Source organism: Panthera uncia (genome assembly GCF_023721935.1).
Source record: "Panthera uncia isolate 11264 chromosome D3 unlocalized genomic scaffold, Puncia_PCG_1.0 HiC_scaffold_8, whole genome shotgun sequence".
Taxonomy (NCBI): Eukaryota; Metazoa; Chordata; class Mammalia; order Carnivora; family Felidae; genus Panthera; species Panthera uncia.
This window is the reverse complement of record NW_026057586.1, coordinates 84,286,997-84,310,030: the sequence shown is the minus strand read 5'-3', so window position 1 is coordinate 84,310,030 and position 23,034 is coordinate 84,286,997. Positions and strand designations below refer to the sequence as shown.

At 42.7% G+C, this 23,034-nt stretch overlaps 1 protein-coding gene across 12 annotated transcripts in view; it reads left to right on the top strand.

Annotated features, from left to right (window-relative positions):
* The window catches only part of CLIP1 (CAP-Gly domain containing linker protein 1), a 125,220-nt gene that overhangs the window by 47,839 nt on the left and 54,347 nt on the right, over nt 1-23,034 (top strand). For 11 of the 12 annotated variants that reach the window (XM_049619420.1, XM_049619414.1, XM_049619416.1 and 8 more), the window contains exons 4-8: nt 10,724-10,848; nt 11,532-11,754; nt 15,760-15,957; nt 16,575-16,678; nt 19,222-19,282. In XM_049619420.1, the coding sequence (XP_049475377.1) occupies nt 10,724-10,848; nt 11,532-11,754; nt 15,760-15,957; nt 16,575-16,678; nt 19,222-19,282 (711 nt within the window). The remainder of the gene's footprint in view (nt 1-10,723; nt 10,849-11,531; nt 11,755-15,759; nt 15,958-16,574; nt 16,679-19,221; nt 19,283-23,034) is intronic. The other variant, XM_049619415.1, reaches the window with a different exon arrangement.

Sequence of the window (23,034 nt, the reverse complement as noted above, 5' to 3'; positions counted from 1 at the left end):
CCTCACAGTATTGGTGAGAAGCTGGCTCCAGCAGCTGCCTCCTCTTTGTCAGAGCCAGGGCCAGTGGAATCACATCCTAGCAGTTCATGGTGGGTGCAGGTGCCCTTCCTCCTCCTCCCTGCTTTTACTTGTGAGAGGGTAGAATAAGTGTGTTTTTCTCACTTTTACTTGCAGGGCTTGAGGGTGCATAAAGCCATCCACCTGTTAGATTTCATGTCTTGGGTTTCATCCTCCCCCTTCCCCTCTCTAGCCCTGTTGTCCTGCACTGTCTGAAGTGGGTTGGCATCACTTTCACCTGGACTTCCAGACCACTGTCCAGCCACTACCTGTCTCTCCCCAGTTCTGTTCTCCACACAGTTACAGAGCGGGGCATCTAAAATGTAGACCTGATCATGCTATTCCTGCATAAAACCCTTTGTGGTGCCCTGTCTGTCTACACTGGTGGTTTTGGTTTTGGTTTTGCAGCGTTGGGAGAGTTTTCTCCAGGGCTTAGTCCCTGAGCCTGGCTAATTAATGTGAGATTAGGTTCTTTTTGCAAACATAAGATATCTTACAGAGATCAAAGCTGGTATCTCTCTAGCCTTGAAAACTTAGTGTAGGCCCTTGGGGCTCCGAAAGTTCTGGTTGAGAACACAGATCCCTCTGTCCTACTGTGGGACTGGGAGAGAGGAAAGGTCAACTACTGCCCAGGCCTGAGTCTAATGTTGGAAAGCCTGTTACTAGAGCACATCTTCTAACTCTTAGTATTGCTTTCATGAAATCGTTAAGCAGAATTAATCAAAATATCTTGAACCTGAGACTAGAGAGTTTGGGCAAAGAATATTTTGAATAGGGGTTTTTAGAGAAGGAAAAATGTAGAAGTCTTCCTTGCAGCTTCTCAGGGATTGGTAATGGGTTTGTTTGACTTCTTCCTAGTTCCCAGGTAATCCTTTCCAGGGAACACTTATTTAATATACATACATGGTATGGTTAGCTGTTACATGTTGGCTCATTTCTTGTGGTAGTATTCTAGAAATACTATGAATGATGGAGTGAAATAGTTACAAGTTAATCTGGTTGGTGAGCATAGTAACGTCTTTATACATTTTTATGTGTCTTTTCTTTTTAAAAGTAAGTAAAAGATGCTGTCTGATACCCAGGTGGCATTTCAGTTTTCTGCCTTGCCAGCCTCTTAAGGGAATCCTACTCTTGCTGCTATGACATACATCCATTACCCCATTTATCATCTTTTTTTAAAGCTAAACCTATCTTTTATGTGGGTATAAAAAATAGCTGGTATATATATTTCTAATCTTGTTCTTTCTTTTTTTAAAATTTATTTTGAGAGAGAGTGCAAGCGTGAGTGGGGAGGGGCAGAGAGAGACCTAGAGAATCTCAGGTGCTTTCAGGGCAGAGCCTGACACAGGGCTCAATCTCAAGAACTGTGAGACCGTGACCTGAGTCAAAATCAAAAAGTCTGATGGTCAACCGACTGAGTCACCCAGGCTCCCCTCTCTATTGTTTTTAAACCACTCTATGGAGGTATAGTATATGCATCCATTGTGAGTGTATAATTCAGTGGTATTTAATAAATGTATAGAGTTATAAAATCTCTGCAGTCCAGTTTTAGAATATTTCTAGCACCCTAAAAAGTCCTCTTTTACCAGTTGGCAAGTCATTTTCCACTCCCAACTCCAGCCCCAGGCAATCACTGATCTGCTTTCTGTCTTATTCCTTTCCTGGTCACTTTCTATAAATGCCATTATATAACACACAGTTTTTTGTGTGTCTGACCTCTTCCATAACATAATGTTTGAAGGTTCATCGTGTTGTAGCTCTTTGTTTTTCATGGCTAAATACATTCCGTTTTATGGATATATCACATTTCATTATCCATTTGCCTATATATTTTCTTAAATTTTTGTTAAAGGAATCCCTGCTCCTACTTCAAAATGTCCTGATTTTGGTACTTACTTATAAGCCTGTGTGAAAAAGTCAATAGTTCTGTGCCCATGCTCTGATGTTTAACCCTCTCCCCACCCCACCCCCTTTTTCTTTCTGTTTCTTGGTATTCTCATAGGCTTTACAGAAGGGAAGATGAATTTTAAGGGTTAACATGCAAATCAAACAGCTTTTTCTTCTTTTAACCATCGTCTTTATAATTATGCCGTCTTTTTATTTTACCTGTTTGTTTTCAGGAGAGTTACAGAGTTTATGAGAGGATACCTGTTCCACATCATCTGCGCTTGTCGTATTATTTTTCTAAGGGGGTTTACTCACTATCATACATTACAGATGGAGAGACTGAAATGATGACATGGAGCGAAGAAACAATGACGTTTACTTAGCCCACGGAACCGGTAATAGCTGTATTTAACAGCTTCCGTCATTCAGTAAATATGCTGAGTGTCCACTCTGTGCCACACCTTCTTCTTGGTGCTGTAGATTTGGCACTGACCGACACACTGCTGTCTAACAGGGCTTCCCATTACGTTGAAATAAAATCTGAATTCCGTCCCTGCAGGGCCCACGTGCTCTGGATCCTGCCCACCCTTCTGACCTCCTTTCCCTCAACATGTCTCCCTTCCCCACTCCATTCAGCCACGCTGGCCTCCTTGCTGTTTCCAACCCCCAGACTCATTCGCACCTTGGGATTTGCCCTTTCTTCTGCCCCTGGATCTTCACATGGTTAGTGCCTAGTAGTCATTTGAGCCTTGGCTCAAAGGTCACCTCCTTGAGGATCCTTTTCCTGCTCCCCCGGCTAAAGATCCTTCACAGGCACTATGACATCACCCTATTTTGTTTTGTTTCCTAGCCCTCTACACTTGTTGATTGTCCATTTTCCCCTGACCAAAATTTAGGCTCCGTGAAAGTCTAGAGACTTTGTATGTCGTTCACGATCATATCCCCAGCACTTACGATAGTGCCTGACACATAGTAGGTGCTCGTAAATATTGTTAAAGAACCAGAGGGTTTTTAGTATAGCTGTCACGTACCCTCGAAGAGGGGGAGTAGAATTGTAAAGGATGACCACAAGAGGTGCAGTTAGGAGCCGGGGTAAAAATGAGGTAGGAAGGTTTAACCCTTCTCTGTGGGAGGCTTGCTCCAAAAAACCATCCCAAGTGGGGTTGGCTCTCTAGTTGAGGTAATACAGAATACCCGTGCTGGCACCTTCATTTCACAGCTGATTAAGTTTTAAGTCAGGGCTAAATTTGTACTTGGTAAATGCCAATTAGCCATATTTACGTATAAACTTTTTATAAATAAACTGCTTAACTCAGAATATGGCAAACAAGAGGCCACCTCGTGAAGTTTCGTTGATCATAATATTCCTGTGAAACAGTCCCTCGTTACCACTCATTGGACATTTGCTAGCTTTGGAAACCAGGACACAGATTACGGGGCACGTTTGGGATTGGTGATAAATAGATGGGAGAGTTCAGAGAGCATTAAGTGTTTCCTCTTTCATGTTTGTGGATTCGCTCATTACCTGGCCGAATTCGTCAGTGTTCTTTTTTGTCACAGGAGCACCGGAGTTTGCAAGAAGAGTATTTGTATGTTCGCACAGCATTTTGTAGAAGCCTCTTAAGACTACGTACTACTTTTCACTGGAATTGGTGGTCTCAGTTTCTCTCTCCATCAGTGACCAACACTGTGTTCTGTTTATATTTGTATCCCAAGGACCTAAGCACTCAAATATATATTGTATGAGTGAATAAGAACTTACAAATCTGAGATTTTCTGGAGCGTGAAAACAGTGGCTTTGTTTTTCTTTGAGGTCCTAGTTTAAGTTAATTTTGTCTCTAGTAGTGAGTTCTTTTTTTTTTTTTTTTCCAGTGTTTATCTTTCAGAGAGAGAGTAAGAGAGCAAGAGCGTGTGAGCAGGGGAGGGGCAGAGAGAGAGGAAGACATAGAATCTTAAGCAGGCTCCAGGCGCTGAGCTGTCAGCACAGAGCCTGACATGGGGCTGGAACTCAGGAACCACGAGATCACAAACTAAGCTGAAGTGAGACACCTAACCGACTGAGCCACCCAGGTGCCCCTCTAGCAGTGACTTCTGATTTTCACTTAGATTGACCACAGTTTAGGAGTTAATATGCTCGTTGTCTGAAAGTAAAGGGAGTGAATGGTAGTTATTTGTGTCTGTCATGGAAATCTAGTTTTTTGTATTTATATTAAAATTTTGTTTTCTCTAAAAATCTTGATATCTGTCTCTAAAACATAGACTTGAAAATTGTGTCTTATAGCTAATGTAACCGCATATACTAAAATACTGTGGATTCTCTGGAACACTTGAGAAGTAAAACTAACTTCATAAAGTCATGTGTTTGTTTTGTTTTGCTTTCTTATTTTCAAGAGAGAAGGCATGAGCAGGGGGAAGGGGCAGAAGGAGAGAGAGAGAATCCCAAGTAGGCTCTGTGCTGTTAGCTCAGAGCCTGACATGGGGCTTGATCCCATGACCTTGGCATCATGACCTGAGCTGAAATCAAGAGGCAGATGTTCAACTGACTGAGCCACCCAGGCACCCCTATAAAATCATATTTAAATACTTAAAAAAAATCTGACTGTAGAATGATTAAGTAGAAAAGGATTTGAATGAATGAATGACTTCCTGTCTCTGTTGAAGATATTTTGAGCAACTACTGATGATCTTTTACAAGAAGAGGGAAAGTATATGGTCTGTCATAGGAGTCAAGAGTTTGAGGTTTGGTGGGAGAAAAAAATAAAAAAACCGCTCATCGTAGGAACCAGTAGTCATCCATTTCAAACAAAGTTTGTGGTATGGTATTTTTTTCTTCAGGGTAAATGTATATTTTATTACCTGCCTTTAGAGAAATAGTTGCTTATGTGCTACTTGTAGTGTTTAAATTTTTTTTTAATTTAATTTTCTTTTTTTATAATAAACAAGACATTTATTTTTCATACGCATTTGGGGGAAAGGAAAAAAGCCAATTTGCCTTATGCAATGATCTTTCTGAAAGAGTGTCCATTCATTCCGTAGAATTGGATAGGTTGCTTGATCTGAGGATTTTGGACTTTTCACTCATAAAGAGAACTTCCCCTCTGAAGAGAGTGGTCAGAGGGTGAGTCTTCATGAGCAGCTTTGCTGGTGCACAGCCAGAGTGCCTCTCTGAGTGAAGCTTTTCCCACACTGGCCACACAGTAGGGTGTGTGTCCTGTGTGGATTTTGCCATGTGGGATACAATTCTTCCTGGTGTGGAAACTTCTGCACTGTGTACAGGCATAGGGTTTCAGGCTTGTGCAGACTTTGAGGTGGTCAGTTAAGCTTAATTCACCTTCCTTACTTTTTTATTTTTTAAAGAACAGAGCCTTTAATTTTTTAGAAATGTTTATTTTTAAGAAAGAGGGAGGGAGGGAGGGAGGGAGAGAGAGAGAGAGAGAGAGAGAGAGAGAGAGAGAGAGAGAACGAGCGAGCATGCCAGCAGGGGCGGGGCAGAGAGAGAGGAGGGACAGAGGATTTGAAGCAGGCTCTGTGCTGACAGCAGGGAGCCCGATGCGGGACTTGAACTCAAGAACCGTGAGATCATGACTTCAGCTGAAGTCAGACGCTTAACTGACTGAGCCACCCGGGTGCCCATAAGCTTCCTTTCTGATTGAAGGCTTTTCACCACTGTGAACTTTTTTCTATGAACAGCAAGGTGATTTTGATTCCTGAAGCTTCTCTGACAAATAGCACACTCATAGGGTTTCTGTCCGGTGTAGAGTCTTTCATGAACGGCCAGACTACCTCGTTGACTAAAGCTTTTCTCACATTCCTTGCACCGATAGGGCTTCTCTCCTGTGATTACTGTTGGCCATGAAACTTTTTCCACAGTGGGTACACTCAAAGGGGCTTTGACCAGTGTGGATTCTCTCGTGCAAGGTTAGACCAACTCCTTTGTGCCTGAAGGATTCTCCACATTCCTGACCTTCATAGACCATCTGTCTTACTCCTGGCGAATCTTTCCTGTAGTGTCTTAGAATCTGGGCATTTTGTTCTAGCTTCTCTCTTCTTAAAAAATTCTGGAAATCCTAGCTTGAGGATCCTGTGGCATCAGAGTGATCATATTTGTGGTTGGGGCTTCTATCATCACATTAAAAAGTGCTACATTCTGGATACATCTTCCATGACAGTCTGTTGGACTGGGGTAGCTGTTGGAAATGCAAACATGTCCGTGCCTGCTCAGTGTCCTTAATCACCACCTGTTCATGTGATTCTTCCATGGGCTGTCCTTAAACACCACAGTGGCCTACACCGGCAGACAGACAAAGCCCGGTGCCGAGCCCACAGCAGCGCCTGCCTGTTTGTGGTATATATATTTTATAATGTTTATTTATTCTTGAGAGACAGAGCACGAGTGGGGGGAAGGAGCAGAGAGAGAGGGAGACCCAGAATCTGAAGCAGGCTCCAGGCTCTGAGCTGTCAGCACAGAGCCCGACGTGGGGCTCAAACTCATGAATGGCGAGATCATGACCTGAGCTGAAGTTGGACACTTAACGGGTTGAGTCATCTAGGCACCCCTGTGGCTTTTTTTTTTTTTTTTAATCTTCCAAATGAAGCCTGTGGTTTGCTTGGGTTATTTACTGACCACAGCCTGCTTGACGCCTCTTAGAAAAATGATTGTCATGACAGTAAACTTAGACTCACCCCCAAAGAATTCAACAGATTATCTGATGAGATTGTATCATCTTTCATGACCTGTGTCCTGTTCATGTGATGCTGGGTAGATGGCAGCTCGGAGTGATGTGATCTAGGAGGGTGGAGAACACTGAGGTCAGCTTTACGTAGGTGACTGTTTGTAGGTTCCACGAATACCAGTAAGAGTATCATAAAGTCAAAGTGCCCGATGGAGAACTAGTATTCCGGTTCGCACGGGCAGAGACTCGCTGTTAGCATCTCTTGGAGCCTTACACGGTCAGACACCGCTCTGAGCAACTTTATGTGAGTTGGTTTACTTGACCCTCACGACAGCCCTAAAGTCATCACCATTTTACTTAGGAGGAAACTGAGATTTAGAAATTAAGCAGCCTGACCAGTTAACAGAGCTGGCATTTGAATCTGTCCAACTTCAGAGCCCTTGCCATGTGTCAGCATATTTCTTTCTTTACTCACTTCTGAGATGTCACATTCAACCTCAGCCACAGGAGATCTTTTTCCTTTGGTCGGTTTATGTGGAAAAGTGGCCTTTTCTGTGTAGGCTCCAGTGGAGACAGTCACCTTCCATTTATTCTGCAAATGTTTTTCTGAGGGTCCGCTGTGCTGTGCTTGGGCATTGCGGGTTGCAGGGCCAGACACAACAGGGCTCCTGCGTGGAGTTTTCTCCATCTCTGTCTTGCCTCGTTCATACCTGTCATGACACCAGGATGCTTCTGTAATGTCCTGGCGCTGCCTGCCCTCTGTCACCCTTCACATGCCCTTCCTGCCTGAAGTGCCTTAAACCGTCTCCCTTAGTTCCTTAAATCAGTTTCAGTGTCTCTGAAAGTTTTTCTTTCAGAGGAAAAGTACATAGTCTCGAGGGGCACCTGGGTAGCTTAGTTGAGCGTCTGACTCTTGATTTTGGCTCAGGTCATGATCTCACAGTTGTGGGATCAAGCCCCACATTGGGCTCTGCGCTGACAGCACAAAGCCTGCTTGGAAGTCTCTGTCTGTCTCTGCCCTTTCCCCCGTTGCACGTGCTCGCTCGCTCGCTCTCTCTCAGTAAATAAACTTTAAAAACTACATAGGCTTGAGGCTTTAATGTTTTTTTCCATCTTCAACAAAGGGTTAAAGCTGAAAAAAAATCTGCCATCCCAAACTCCTAGAAAGCTATATGCAGAGAAAATTAGAAACAAATGCCTTTAGTATTAAAAAGCAAGACAAAAAATAAATGTAGTATTGGTCTTAAGAAACTAGGAAGGAGGGGCGCCTGACTGGCTCAGTCCATAGAGCATGTGACTTTTGATCTCTGGGTTGTGAGTTCAAGCCCCATGTTGGGCCTAGAGCTTACTTAAAAAAAAATAACAGGGGCACCTGGGTGGCTCAGTCGGTTAAACATCTGACTTTAGCTCAGGTCATGATCTCACAGTTTGTGGGTTCGAGCTCCTTGTCAGGCTCTGTACTCTCAGCTCAGAGCCTGGAGCCTGTTTCAGATTCTGTGTCTCCCTCTCTCTCTGCCCCTCACCTGTTTACACTCTGTCTCTCTCTCTTTCAAAAACATACATTAGAAAAATAATAAAAGTAAATAAAAATAACTCTAAAAAAAAGAAACTAGGAAGGAAAGAACAATAAACGAAAAGTAGGAAAAAGGAAATAGTAAAAATGTGAATTCAAGAAAACAGAGAACATCAAGAAAGAAAAAAAAACCCTAAAAGCTGGTTCCTTTTTTAATTTTATTTATTTGTTTGTTTTACATTTATTTATTGAGAGACATAGAGCACATGTTGGGGAGGGGCAGAGAGAGAAGGAGACACAGAATCTGAAGCAGGCTCCAGGCTCTGAACTGTCAGCACAGAGCCCGACGCGGGGCTCAAACTCACGGACCATGAGATCATGACCTGAGCTGAAGTCTGACGCTTAACTGACCGAGCCACCCAGGCGCCCCAAAGCTGGTTCCTTTTTAAGATCAGTAATGAATTACTGTCCCAAGTTAATATAACTTGTTTTAGAATTAGTCAAAATTATTTATTTTTAAATGTATTAAATTAACTAAACCTACTTAACTATCAGTAGGGGCTGATTGAATAAACTGGAACACATCCACACAGTAGAATGACCGCAGTTGCAAACAGAAGGAAGTTCTCTGTATTCTGCATGGTGCAGCACAGTGCATGTAGAATGCTAGCTTTTGTGTAAAAATAAAAGGGAGGAAAAAGAACATACGTTAACATTTGCTTTCATCTGCAAGTATAAATGCCAGGAGGAAGGAGGCATTGCTAATCAGTAACCATGCTTCCCATGTAGTAGGAGTGGGGCAGGTGTGGACAAGAGTTCAGGAAGGGAGACTCTTCCCTCCATGTGTATTTTTAATGTTTGTTTATTTTTGAGAGAGAGAGCGTGAGCGGGGGAGGGGTAGAGAGAGAGGGTGATGGAGAATCCAAAGTAGGCTCTTCACTTATAAAATTGCTCTAAAAAAGAAAAAAAAAAAAAAAAGTTCGATGCAGGGCTCAAGCTCACGAGCTGTGAGATCATGACCCAAGCTGAAGTCAGACATTGAACCCACTGAGCCACCCAGACGTTCCCATGCATATTTCTTTTAGAATTTTTGGAACCATGAGAATGCATTGGTTATTCGAGAATTAATTTAAGTTTGTTATGTATAAAGGTTTTTTTTTTTTTTTTTTTCCAGTCAATAGGAAAAAGGTAAACAGCTCAAACAAAAAGTGAGGAAAGTGCCTATCGTGGTACCTCCATGTTGTGGGGTCCTAGCCCGCTGCAGTGTGGTGGGGGGAGTGAACCAGAACAGCAGGGTCTGTCTCGGGGTGTTGAGAATACAGGCAAAACATTTATTTTCTTTCTTGTAATGTTCTTAAGTTCCTGCAGTGACTCCTCTCTGTAACAGAGGCAATTTCTAAAGAAGCAATTAAGATAAAGGAAGCCTAGAACAAAGTAAGAAAATTAAAAAAAGGAAAGTCAATCTGCAGAGTAGCAAGGGAAAACAGTGCTAGCAGATGTGACACAGATTATAAAGCAGCGGTAATTGCAATGCTGTGGCAGCAGCACAAATCCTGAACTTTCAAAGCTGTAGAAAGACTCACGCGCATCAGCGTGTTCTTGTGTGCCCATGAGAGATTGTGGCAAAATGAGTATTTGAAGTAGAAAAGTAATGGAAAAGGAAGGAATAATTCATAAATGGTGGTTGGTAATTTTGGAAATAATGTTCGCATAGTACATCAAACGGCTGGGACAGAGTTACACATTAAAGAAGACTGACAGCTTTGAGCAGTTCATGTCAAATAAAATGTGAAGAATAGTAATCTTAATAGTCATGAGGAAACAGCCTCACAGTGGAAAATGTCTGTAGAGTTAAATTATTTTAAAGAATTCACATTTTCATGCAGCATATACTTAGGCCAAAAGCAAATGTGTGTAGATGTGTATCTGTCCTTAATATGGATGTGTCTTGTTTTCCGTGGATAAAGATGTAAAGGAAGTATGAGAATACAGACACAGCAACTGTCACAGTGTAGGAGTATAGATGAATTTTGTTTTCCCTTAATGATGTGCCAATTTTATTTTTGTAGCAAATGCTTATTTTTTTAATGTTTATTTTCGAGACCGTGCGAGTGGGGGAGGGGCAGAGAGAGGGGGACAGATCCAAAACGGGCTCTGTGCTGACAGCAGAGATCCTGTTGTGGGGCTCAAACCCACGAACCGTGATATCATGACCTGAGTCGAAGTCAGTTGCTCAATGAACTCAGCCACCCAGGTTCCTCCCAAATGCTTATTTTGAAGCTGGAAAATCCCTCTGGAATAATAAAGTATTTTTAATGAAGGGACAAATTGATTTGGTGGAGAGCCCAATGACTATATATTATTTAGGCTATTTCATTACTGGGACATATCAGATCACTCTCGTAATATAAATCATTCAGGTAAACTTTACCAGTGTTTGGAGAAAGCTCTTTAAAAGCTGAAGAGAAGGCAAAGAGAAGAAGCTGTCAAGGGTGATGGTGGAGAGTTCTGTACTTAATTGTCAGTTGCAGCTGCAAAGGATTAAGCTATAGAATTCTGTTCACCTCTTTATTTTTACATTCTCTTTTTCCAGGTTGGTGGCACCAAGGCTGGCGTAGTCCGGTTTCTTGGGGAGACAGACTTTGCCAAGGGGGAATGGTGTGGTGTGGAGTTGGATGAGCCTCTTGGGAAGAACGATGGGGCTGTTGCTGGAACGAGGTTTGTTTGGAGTTGGAATCTTGCCTCCCTCTTGCACATATAAACGCTCAAGCAGATCTCACCAAGAGCTGCACTTTTATTTCTTAAGGCTCATGTACTGATTTTTTTCTCCCCACCAGAATTGGAGACATTCTTTTAACTGTTTCTTTTAGTAATCTGTAATGCATCTGAGTAAATTCTGAACAAGCATTCAATTTATTTATTTTTTTTAGAGTAGTTTTAGTTTCATAGCAAAATCGAGAGGGAGGTACAGAGTTCCCATATGTCCCCTGCTCCCAACGTGCACAGCCTCCCCAGCTATCAACATCCTGCCACCCGATGGTACGTTTGTTACAACTAATGAACCTAGATTGACACATCGTAGTCTGAACCCCTCTGTTACAGGTTTATCAGATAGTAGATCTACTTATTCCCTTGTACTTTAGTAGATCTTTAGTAACAGATCAGTAATTCTGTCTCTGTGTATCACATTGTTATTTTTTAGTGTGTTTTCTAAAACATCCTGGAGGTTATCAGCCTCCATACATGTGAATGCTACGTGCTGGTTGATCACCCCAGCTTTCTGGTAGAATTCACGGCAAACCAGTCATGAGTTATAACCAGAAAACTATGCTTTTGCTTATAGTTGTGATTTCTTGTAATTAAGTCTTTTCGGTCACTGCTTTTATTGTTATTCTCTAAAGGTATTTTCAGTGCCAACCCAAATATGGCCTGTTTGCTCCTGTCCACAAAGTAACCAAGATCGGTTTCCCTTCCACGACACCGGCCAAAGCCAAGGCTGCCGCCGTGAGGCGAGTGATGGCAACCACGCCCGCCAGCCTGAAGCGCAGCCCTTCCGCCTCGTCTCTCAGCTCCATGAGCTCAGTGGCCTCCTCCGTGAGCAGCAAACCCAGCCGTACTGGATTAGTAAGCTTCCCCGTCCTCACCGCATGCCTCTCCCTTCCAGGCACGATAAATGCCTGCTGCTGGTGGACCTGCTTTGCTTTAGGAGCTATTAACTTGCCTTGTACTGAGTGTTAGCTGTAGCTTGTTGGAGGTCCGTTCCAGACGTCATAAAACAAAGCTTTAGCAGGAAGACAGATTTTGAAATAGGGTTTTGAATTCTGCTTCCAGGTTCTTGAGGCTCTGAGATGTATCTAGTTCTTGGTGAGTCTGTAGTAACTACTGTTGAGTCTAACATATGGGGTGATTTTCTCTGAAATTATTTTGGGCACAAGAATGACAGGAAGAAGGGAGGGATCGTTTTCCTCAACAACTTAGGTCTCTCTGACTTGAAACAGTTTGAAGGAACTAAAGTATTCTGAGAAAAGGCGTGTTCTTAGAATTTAGGTAGTGTGTTAATACAATCTAACCCACCGAGAGCGGTTAGTGTGTGGGACGTTCCTGTCTTGCGCCAGAGGACACACGGCAGAACGAGCAGAACTTGCAAGGATGCTAGGAAGTGCCACGCTGTGTCTCCTCTCTCCATCTCTTCCTCTCCCTTCCGCTTCCGCTCTCCACCTTTTTCCCATCAAGTCAGTCAAAATAGAATGATGAGAATTAAAATAGGCAGTGGTGGCTCATTCTGTTTGTTAATACAGTGTTTTATTAGGGTCAGAACAATGACTTCTTGTCTTGTCTCCTGCCAGTAAATTTATTTACCTGAAGTGAGGCAAACACGGTCTAGATTTGTAATGGCAGCATAAGACTGCACTGCAGACTGAATTCTGGATCTCTGTGTTAATGACCGTAAACTACAGACAGAAGGGAGAATGTTAAATGGTGTGATCGGAAGTAAGGCTGCCGGCCTGCGGTCTCGTTTTGCCTTCTCTTCCACGGTCCACAGTCCTTGGGAAGAGAACGGGGGAGGATTCTTTCCTTCTAGTGCGGGGTGGGAGAGGAGTGCTCCTCTGCCAGCCAGCTGGACTTTCTCTTAAATTCAGGCAAAATAAATACTTGCTTGGACTATTTCATTTCACATATGAAAAGAAAGTCTACATCTTCAAGAGAAAAATTACAAATGGACTTTTACAAGAAAAGCTTGATAAGAACAATGACGTAGAGGTGAAGCCACCCCTCTTTGGACAGAGCATCGTTCAGCAAACTCACATGGACATCTAGTCTACTTTGCTAATCCAGGAACAAGTCCATGCAAGTGTCTTCTCTGGATTAGGAATTCTTTCTTGAGTCACTTTTATTATGTTGTAATTGTAAGTGTCCATTTCTTTGGAAGACAACCAAGCTCTCCCTGCTCCCTCCCAACCTCTCCTCTTTTCAGACCAGTCCTGATCGTTCTTAGTTCACCTCACTCAGTGAAGAAAAGTGACAAAAGAGAAAGGAGTCTTCTTGTCTTGTAAAACAGCTTGTTTTTGTATATCTTTATTGAGGGTGGCTGTAGTTTCTAAACCAAAAATCACCATAAAAGAATATGCCAAAAATACAGAAAAAATGACTTCCTAGAAATATATCTCCCCAGAATAATCCCATGCATATGTATGGAAAGGTCTAATGATTCTTGAATGTAGACTCCTCCGAAGTACTGAGCACAGAGGTGCCCAAATGCTCTGATTTCCCAGCCCCTTAAGAGTTATTTTTTCATAGGGCCCCTGGGGGGAAAGAAATAGCAATTCTGTTTATGAAGCAGCTAAGGACAAACAAGTTAATATTTATGTTCTAGCAAGTTAGTAGTTGTTCAAAAAGAATGATACACATTAATTGAGAGAAGAAAGGATTTTTAGTTAATTCGTAAATAATCAAGCTTAGTGTTAGGTTGTATGGTCCTGTTGGGCACTGTACAAAGGTTGCTTGTCAAACCTTGGAGTCTTACTGAAAACTGCCACCTTCGTTTCCTCTGACACATTGATTGTGTCACTGATTTGCACAGTATTGGCTTTTTGTCATGGCAGCAACCAAGGCCTAGCTTTGGGAAGGCACAACGTTATCGAAAGGAATATAGTCCAGTTGCCTCAAACTCCATTGCCCCAAGCTGGTAGTTTGCACGGTGTCCAACTGGTGGTGCCGTGTTTCCCTTGAAATTTGAAAATCTTCCACAGTGCCCAGTGACTTGGCTGCAGCACCCTGGGTTATCTCTGTGCAGGGAACCTCAGAGCTACTTTATCCAGGAAGAAAAGTTAGTACCGAGAAAGTATAATTTTAACCATATAATGAAATTGGAAAGTCAAGGTCAGATGGTTAAAAGAACACTCCCCCCTGCCCCAGTATGTTTATGTAATTCAAGAAATTTCACAAAATAGAAATAAGCAGAAATAGAAACTCTAAGAGTAAAGGAATCCAGTCAAGCCCCAAACTAACTATTAATGACAGATCCTCACTCTGTCTGCCTCCTGGACGAGGGCTCAGATAGACGCATGAAGAGCATTCGAGTGGCAAACAAGGCTTCGATTGCAGGAGATGAAGTCAGGGCTGACTTGATCCAGATCCAGCGATCTGATCTCTAAGTCCACGGCCTTGGACAAATGCTTGCCAAGGGATGAGGCCTTTCCTGAACTCCCTCCCAGCCCCTGGAGCCTCACTTGGAAGAATGCTGTTCAACTTGCACACATTATCCCTTGCCATAATGGGAGGTTGTTTTCTCAAGTGTTTTTATCTGAACGATTAGCCTCAGTGTGGAGGAACAGCACAGAGTAACAGAGGCCCCGGGCGGCTTTCTTTCTCCACCCCTCCCCCCACCGCGTTTCTGCTCTGCCTTATTTTCTGTCTCCTCCCCTTCCCTCTCCAATCCCTTTACCGCTCCTCCCATCCCCTCCTCCTCTTTCTCCACAGATTCTCTTTCCCTCTTTTTCCTCCCTCTGCATGTCCTCTGTCTCCCTTTCTCTTACGCGTGGACTTGCCCACACACGTGCACACTCACCCCATACACATGCACTTTTTAAGGCAGAGTTTTCCTCTTCGTCTGATATTCATAAATCCCTCTGGTGATTGGGATTCAGGTCTTCAAGTTCTGGGTTCCTGGGTGAGATCTGTGCCTTTCATTTGTTTAAAAAAGTTTTTATTTAAATTAATAAATTTAATTAATTAAAAATTAAATTAATTAATTTCAAGTATACAATTTAGTGATTCAACACTTCCATCCAACACCTGGTGCTCATCACAAGTGCCCTCCTTAGTCCCCATCACATCACCTATTTCCCCCATTCCCCCCTCCCCCCTGGTAACCATCAGTTTGTTCTCTTAAGGGTCTGTTTCTTGGTTTGTCTCTCTCTTTTTCTTCCCTTTGCTCGTTTGTTTTGTTTCTTAAATTCCACATATGAGTGAAATCATATGGTATTTGTCTTTCTCTGACTTATTTCTCTTAGCATTATACTCTCTAGATCCATCCACATTGTTGCAAATGGCAAGATTTCATTCTTTTTTATCTGTGCCTTTCATTTTGAAAGAAAGATGAAGAAAATCCTGACAAAATCCAACTGTTTAATCAATAAGAGGACGGTTTTTGGCTCCAAGGGTGACCTCTTGGTTACTTAATGGTAGTTAGAGAAAGTTGGAAAGTCTCGACCTCAAGTCTGAGGAGCAAAAGACTGACCAAAACGTCGCAAGAAGAAGAAAACTACTAATGAAGCTCAGGTGGTAACAGAAGCTTGTTAAATGGGTTTGTGGAATTTTTCTAGATTCCTACAAGGCCCTGTCAGCTGAGCTCAGGGTACCTTTGATATGAGCCACTTATTCTCCTTCTAAACATCTTTCTGATTGTTCCGTGACTTCTCACATTGATGTGTTGTTTGTGAAATTTACAGTCAGGAGGCGCACGCTGTCTTGCTTCCTTGATGAAAAGCTTTTCCTAATAATTGGCAAGCTTGGGAGCAGGGGCAGCACCTTCGCTTTGCTGAGGAGACGCCTGCCATGCATGCCTCGTGCCCTCCTTGCATCCCCGATAGCATCATCGCCCTTCACTTCTTTAACTTTCCTTTGCAGTTGACTGAAACCTCCTCCCGTTACGCCAGGAAGATCTCCGGCACCACTGCCCTCCAGGAGGCCCTGAAGGAGAAGCAGCAGCACATTGAGCAGCTGCTGGCTGAACGGGATCTAGAGAGGGCGGAGGTGGCCAAGGCCACGAGCCACGTGGGGGAAATAGAGCAGGAGCTAGCTCTGGCCCGGGACGGACACGACCAGGTGAAGTCTGGTGCTGACCTTGTTTCGGAGATGGTGATGGGTTCTAAGCTGATCTTGTGGAGATGGTGGAGCTTTCTAAGTTGAGGGAGGAGGCTGAGCAGCGTACCTCGTGCTTGGAGCCAGGGAGCTAGTCTTGGGAGCACTGGAAATGAGTAGAAATGTCTTTGCTGGGCTTGTTTGAAGCTGTGACCTGGGGTACCACTTTGTATCGTCATAAAGATGCAGTTTTGTTCTTCTTGAGTCTACCGTAGTCCTTCGGTCTTTACATCCAGGCCTCTTGGCCTGTGTCAGGGGAACTTGTTTACTGGGACCTTACCAACGATTGCAACTCCTGTTTTGTAGATGACCTTCTGTATGCGTTTCAGCCGTAAAAAAGATGAGCGTTGTTGTACCATTGCCCTCTTTTGCTTTAATGGTGTGGTTTTTCATCATCTAGTTTCCAGGAATGCGGCCGAGAAGTAACCTATTAAAGATTGTAGAAAGCATTTCACTGTGAAAAGGTTTTAGAGTCATACCCGCCCACAATGGTACCACTTAGCTGTAGCTCTTTGGAGGCGTCCCTGGGCCTGTGTCTGGGTCCGAGGGAGGCCACTCACTGACACCCTTGTCTTTCTCAGCATGTCCTGGAATTGGAGGCCAAGATGGACCAGCTGCGAACGATGGTGGAGGCTGCTGACAGGGAGAAGGTGGAGCTTCTCAACCAACTTGAAGAGGAGAAGAGGTGACCTCAAACTGTTCCTTAGTGCAAGTGTGGCCTTTTCCTTCTAAATGACCTTAGGAAAACATTCTTATTAAGGTGTCAAGCCCTAGAACCAAAGGAGTGACTGTGTGTTCGGTAGAAATTCAACTCTTCATCTTGTGCCGGGAGGGTTTGCTTTGATTTGACTTTTTTTTGAGAAGTTTGGAATTATCTAGACATGGCCTGCTAAATTTAACAGCTGCTTATTGAGCACCTGCTGTGTGCCAAACATCCTCTTGAGGTTGGCCTTAGTGTCGTGAAGTCGATTCAAACCCTTCTTCCACCTGGAACCGTTTTTGGTGAGAAGACATTTTGGGTCCATGTTACCTAGTATGTATGTATTTTAAATGTTTGTTTATTTTGGAGAGAGAGAGAGAGAGAGCGCGTGCGAGCGAGCATGAGTGGGGGTGGGGTAGAGAGAGGTGGGGATAGAGGATCTGAAGTGCGCTCCACACTGACAACAGTGAGCGCAATGCGAGTGTTGAACCCATGAACAAGATCATAACCTGAGCTGAAGTCAGACTCTCAACCGACTGAGCCACCCAGGCGTCCCCAAAGTGACCGAGTATTTATGAAACACCTGTGTATCTAAATAAAACTCTTCTGTCTGGTAAGTGATACAAGGGCCCTGTCCTTGAGAAACTCAGTACCTTGTTAGGAAAACATAACTTTCATGTGACGCAATTAGAGGATTATCCAGGTCAGGATGGAATCAGGTGCTAGATGGTGTGAGACAGAGCAAGTTTGGTTCTTAGCGGCTTCTTGAGGCTGTGAACTAACACAGTCTCTGAACAGGGTGTCTGCATGGAAACATCGGAACATTTCTGGACAACAGGACGTTTGTCCTGTCTTGCATTTAATGCCGCCATCTTGTCATTTCTGATGGTAGCAACTTAATTCAGTAGCCATCTGGTCTGTATGTTTAGGACCGTGAGAGGCACCACTGAGGTACGGGATACAGTGGACGTATAATAGAGTCTCTTATCAAGGAAATTATCTTCTTACTAGAAGAAGTGCTATATGTAGGAAATTTTCTTCACATCCTAAAAATGGCTACGAATAAATGAGATATAGTAATAGGCCTTTCTAGGCTCTTCTGAATACCAAGGCAACAGTACCATTTGCTTTGGTTCTTAAACCAGCTCTTGATCTGCTGACTGCTGGGCAGGACAAATGTCCTCCCACACTTCCAGTGAGCTTGAGGGGTGTAAATCATTTACGATTATATTTCTGATTTAACAGAGTAGAATTTTTATTTAAAAAAATTTTTTTTAATGTTTATTTGAGAAGGAGAGTGCATATGTGAGCAGGGGCAGAGAAGAGAGAGAGAGAGCGAGAGAGAGAGAGAGAGAGAGCGCGAGCGCATCCTAAGCAGGCTCTGTACTGTTAGCGCAGAGCCCGACATGGGGCTTGAACTCACAAACCATGAAGTCGTGACCTGAGCCAAAATGAAGGGTCGGATGCTTAACTGACTGAGCCACCTAGGCGCCCTGATTTTTTTATTCTTAATTTTGCCAGAAAGGCTAGTGAGTTTGACAGTTTTGGTTTTTGCACATAGGTTATGAACTCTGTCCCCTTTTCTTCCTTACACTCACTTTTGTGAAGATTTGTAATATGGATGTTACCTGGATTTTGTCAATCTTCAGGGTATCCTATTTCATTGACTTGGTGATAGCATTGGTTGAGACCTACACCCAATTTAGAGATTTTAAAATGGGGGGGGGGGGGATGTGACTCAAATTGTTGATAATCTCATTCTCCCAGTACAGGTACTGGTATTGTCCTGGGGCTTTCTGTGTGGGTAGCCTGCTAACCTCACCATAAAATATCAGATGTAGGGTGGTATAAAGAGAGATTTGTTTTCTTTTTTTTTTCTGAAAGAGAGAGAGGGTGCAAGTGAGTGAGGGGCAGATAGAATCCCACAGGGTTAGGGAGGGAGAGAGAAGTGGGGTTCGCCTGGGACTTGTGTTTTATCCAAGGTGGGGCTCGCGTTCACCCGAAGTGGGGCTGGTGCTCGCCCAAAGTGAGGGCTGGGGCTCATGCTCACCCAAAGCAGGGCTCACGGACTGTGAGATCATGACCTAAGCCGAAGTCAGATGCTTAACGACCCAGGAGCCCCAAGAGAGATTTGTTTTCTATGCCACTTTTCCCTGTGTTTTGTTATTGTAAAGTAGAAATTACAGACTTGGAATCTCAAACCTATTCCTTTGGTAATCCGACGTTTTCCCTTTAGGCTGATCTTGTCTTGATTAGGTTCATTCTGGTGGTTGTGACAGAAGAAAACCAGTGGATTTTTCTCAACTCTTAACTCATGTCTCCTGGAATCAGTATCTGGCTAAAACTTTGAAGTTTCCTAAATAGCAGAGAGCTGTTAGATTTATAAACTAGGTGCCTAAAAATGTATTTTCTTTTCTTCCACTATCATCTGTTACATTCACCAGGGTATTGATTATAGATTCTTGTTTTGGTAAGGCAAATATATTCCTTGGTTATCTGAAGTGCTTTGTTTTGATTTTGTTCTACAGGAAGGTTGAGGACCTTCAGTTCCGTGTTGAGGAAGAATCCATCACAAAAGGCGATCTTGAGGTAAAACCCCTCCAGCTCTCTACAGCTCTTATGGGTACCAGTATTGACAAGTACGGATGGGATGATCCTGCCAGAACAGGCGGCAGAGGGAAGGGAAGGAGCCCGGGTCTCTGGCCGGCTGGGCTATGGGCCTAGCTTACGGCTCAGGTGCCAGCGCCTGTCCTTGTCCTGTGACGGTGCTGTCCCAACTCCAGTGGCCCAGTCAGATTTTTACTACTCTTTCCTCGTGCTTCAAAATCCAAAATCTTGAATTGGAGTTTATCAAGTCATAAATCTGGCAGTGTGTCCAAGTGAGATTCTAGATATTCCTCTCACGGTCAGAAATGGCATTTTAAAAAGCATGTTTAACCTCATCATAATAGAGCAAAACAAAGTTTTTTGCTGTATCTCAGCTTTGCTTTTCAATTGGGCACAATAAATTTTTCATAACCCTGTAAAAGGAATAAATGCATGTTTTAGTTGTTTTTGTGAAGTAATTACAAGAGGATAAAACAAGATCAAATTGTATTTCAGCCTCTTTGACTTCCATGGCATATTTTAAATTCGCAGATTTCCTTTAGCATCAAGTTTCTCATCTTTTAACAATTATTCATATCAGTTTTTTTTAATTAGATGCCAGAATTAAATGATTTTGATGCTCTTTAAAAACCACTGCTAGATATATGACAGATACAAATTATTAAATTGTTCAAATTCTGCAGATTTCTGGTATTGAATTAATATTTTAGTAAAAATTGCACTTGCCTGTGCAGTTCTCAGAATATACATTTTTATTAAGAGTATACATTACATTTTGTTAAGAATATACATTACAAGTTAAGAGTCGGTTGATGGCCACACCATGCTTACGTTTCAGGGGCCCTTCCAAATAGGAACTGATTCCTTTGGCAGTTGTCTTTACAGTTGACAACAGAGAGCAAGGAAAACATTTTCTGAGTTGTAGGCCCAGAATTTAATGGATTATTAATAATTCAGTAGTCACCTTCTTTACTCATTTCATATATAGTCACATTCCTTTAGTTGACTTTCGTGTTGTTTCCATCCATTTAAAAACACCCCAAAGTCTCATATCATCATCTTATTCATGGGGAACACAGCCCAGGGTTTGTTGGGGAGGTGCAAGTTAAAACCTTTCCATCAGCACTGAGTTAGTGTAGTCTGTCTGATAAACTCACTTGAAATTAATCAGAGTTATATTGAAACCCTAACACGTACGGAAACTTTAGTGGAATCTCTCCTTTTGTTGTTGCTTAATTTTTTTATTTTTTTACTGATAGCAAAAGAGCCAGATTTCTGAAGATCCTGAGAATGTAAGAGGGCACTTAACTGTGTGGAGATTTCCCTTGTTAACACAGATTGATGACAGATTAAAATGCTTATTGATATACTCAAATACTAACTGCGTAATCTGACCTGAAACATTGACCTTAATATTTCTGTGCATGTGGCTTTCACAGCAATTACGTTTGTATCCAGAAGAAATTGTATGTAATGACTAAGCTCTATAAATCTATGTATTTAATGCATAAGCAAATGTTTGCTGGTAAATTTTGCCAAAAAAAAAAAAAAAAAAAAGGATTTTATCTGGGTGCTTGGCTTCTCTTAATTCATAACGTCTTCTAATTTTAATAGAGTTATTCCAAAAGATGATAGCTAACAGAAACATAAAACATAATAGCTGAAGGGATTACAGAAATTTCTTCGGAAGGTTTGCCCCAGTGGTCTGATTTTATTCCAATGAGAGCAGAAGGGCATTCTGAGCGCCAGAACGGATTGCCTTTTTGTGAGCTCCCACTGTCGGCCAATGCCTGTCAGTGCAGGTGATAAGAAATTCAAGCGTCTGCTTGTTGCAGCAGTATTTTCCCTAATTGGTGACACTAGAGAGGAGCATTCTTCAGTGAAGATGCTATGTGCTTTAAATTTATTATTATTGAAATGAGATTTTTCTAGTAGCTGTGCTACCGGGCTTGAAGGTGTTTTTTTTCTTCCTCCCTCTGATTAAAATCAAACACCCAACACAGATCTCACCTAAATGGCCTTGAAAAGCACCCTGTGAGCTGTGCATCTGCCAGCTGGGAGGCCAGTTGAAAGAACCTAAACGCTTTTGGCTTGTTTTACCACCATAAGGGAATAAAATTAAACCAAAGCTTTTTCTTCCTACCACCACCCGGCAGCTGAAATAGACAATTCAAGACCGAGCTTGTAAAAAAGCCTGCGTTCTGAAGGTTTCCTTTTTGTGAAGCTACTTCAGTGATCTGGGTCTCTTCTGTCCTCCCAAAACAGGCTCCCGCTGCATCCGGTGTCAGTCTGCATGGGACCTCCCTCCTGCCTTTCTTGTGTGCTTCTCGCAGAGCCTTTGCTTTCCCTCTCAGTCCCCGTCCCAGGACTTTCCTCTTGGGATGCTCTGTCTTCCTGGGAGAAAGGAATACTTTTAAAAGGAGGGCTGTCCTGTCCAGGGTAACGTTTTTACCGCACACCGTGGCATGGACGTGGATCTCTCGTTCCCCTGCTGCTGGTTGCTCACACACAGCTGTAGACAGTCCAGCTGGTTTGTGTGCATACTGGCCAGCAAGGAGGTACAGCAGTCATCTGGAAGATCTCAGTGGGAAGGAGGTCACGCTGCAGTAGATGCCTGCTTTTTTATCTGGAAGTAGTGACCTTTCACCCAGAGGACACTGAACTTGGAGTCAAGAGGTGAAGAAAGGTTCTGTTGCCTTTTGCTTTTTACTGTTAGTTTTACCGTTCAGTTCTTGAGGCTGTGACCCCAATTATATAGATCTGGATTAGATTTGTTTTTTTCTTGTAAAAGCAGGTAAATTGAACAACTTCTGTCTAAGGCACATGTGGACCAAGGGGACTATCCAGACAGTTAGGTTTTGAATTTTTTTTTTCCATTATTTTTGTTGAGTGTAAAGAGCTGAAGCAGATAGAGAAATTGAAAAAAAGGTTTTTTTTTGTTCACCTTTTGAATATTCCATGATGGTTTATCCATGGTTCACAAGCAACGTGACCTTTGGAATGTGTTGAAATCCCTAGAGAACCACTGGAGTTAGTAAGGATGTTTTCAACGTAAAACATTCTACCTTCTACTTAAGCTCTGCGTTACTTTCTGTTACTTTATTTAGAGTGTGTTGTCATTTCTCATTGCCTGTAATTGTCCAGACATAGATCTGACCAGTTAGAACCACAAAATACTACAATTAATATAAGTAGTTAGAAGCTGCTGGGAGCAGCTCTATCAGTAGGTTTTATCAATCAGTTGATTATGCTGGTAACCTGTTGAGTGGACAGGTGAGTGGGGAAAGAGGTACATTCAGACTGATACCTAGATTATTTCAAATTGATTAAGACTCTGCTGTTAGAAAGAGATTGCTTTCTGGGTTCTCCATCAGGTAATGTCTAAGTAAGTGATGATGGGGAGTCTCTGGAGTTTCGAAACACACTAGGATCTGACCAGCTCCTTTTGCATGGAGCTCAAATGAATACCTTTGTGCTGAACCACCGTTTCTCACTTCTGAGCTGGTAACTACTTCATCCTAGGATCAAGAAAATGAGCCCTTTATCAGCTTTAAACTTCTCTCCTGACCTGAGTCTCAGGGATGTAGCATAATTATTACTGAATTTTCCCCTCGAAAATATGATCTCCTCCTTTTTTCCCTGGTGACAAAATCGTTTTTGGAAAACCCACTGTTGGAAGGAAACTAGGGAATTAGGAAATGTTGCTAAAAACGTCAGTCCCGTTTCGCTCATCT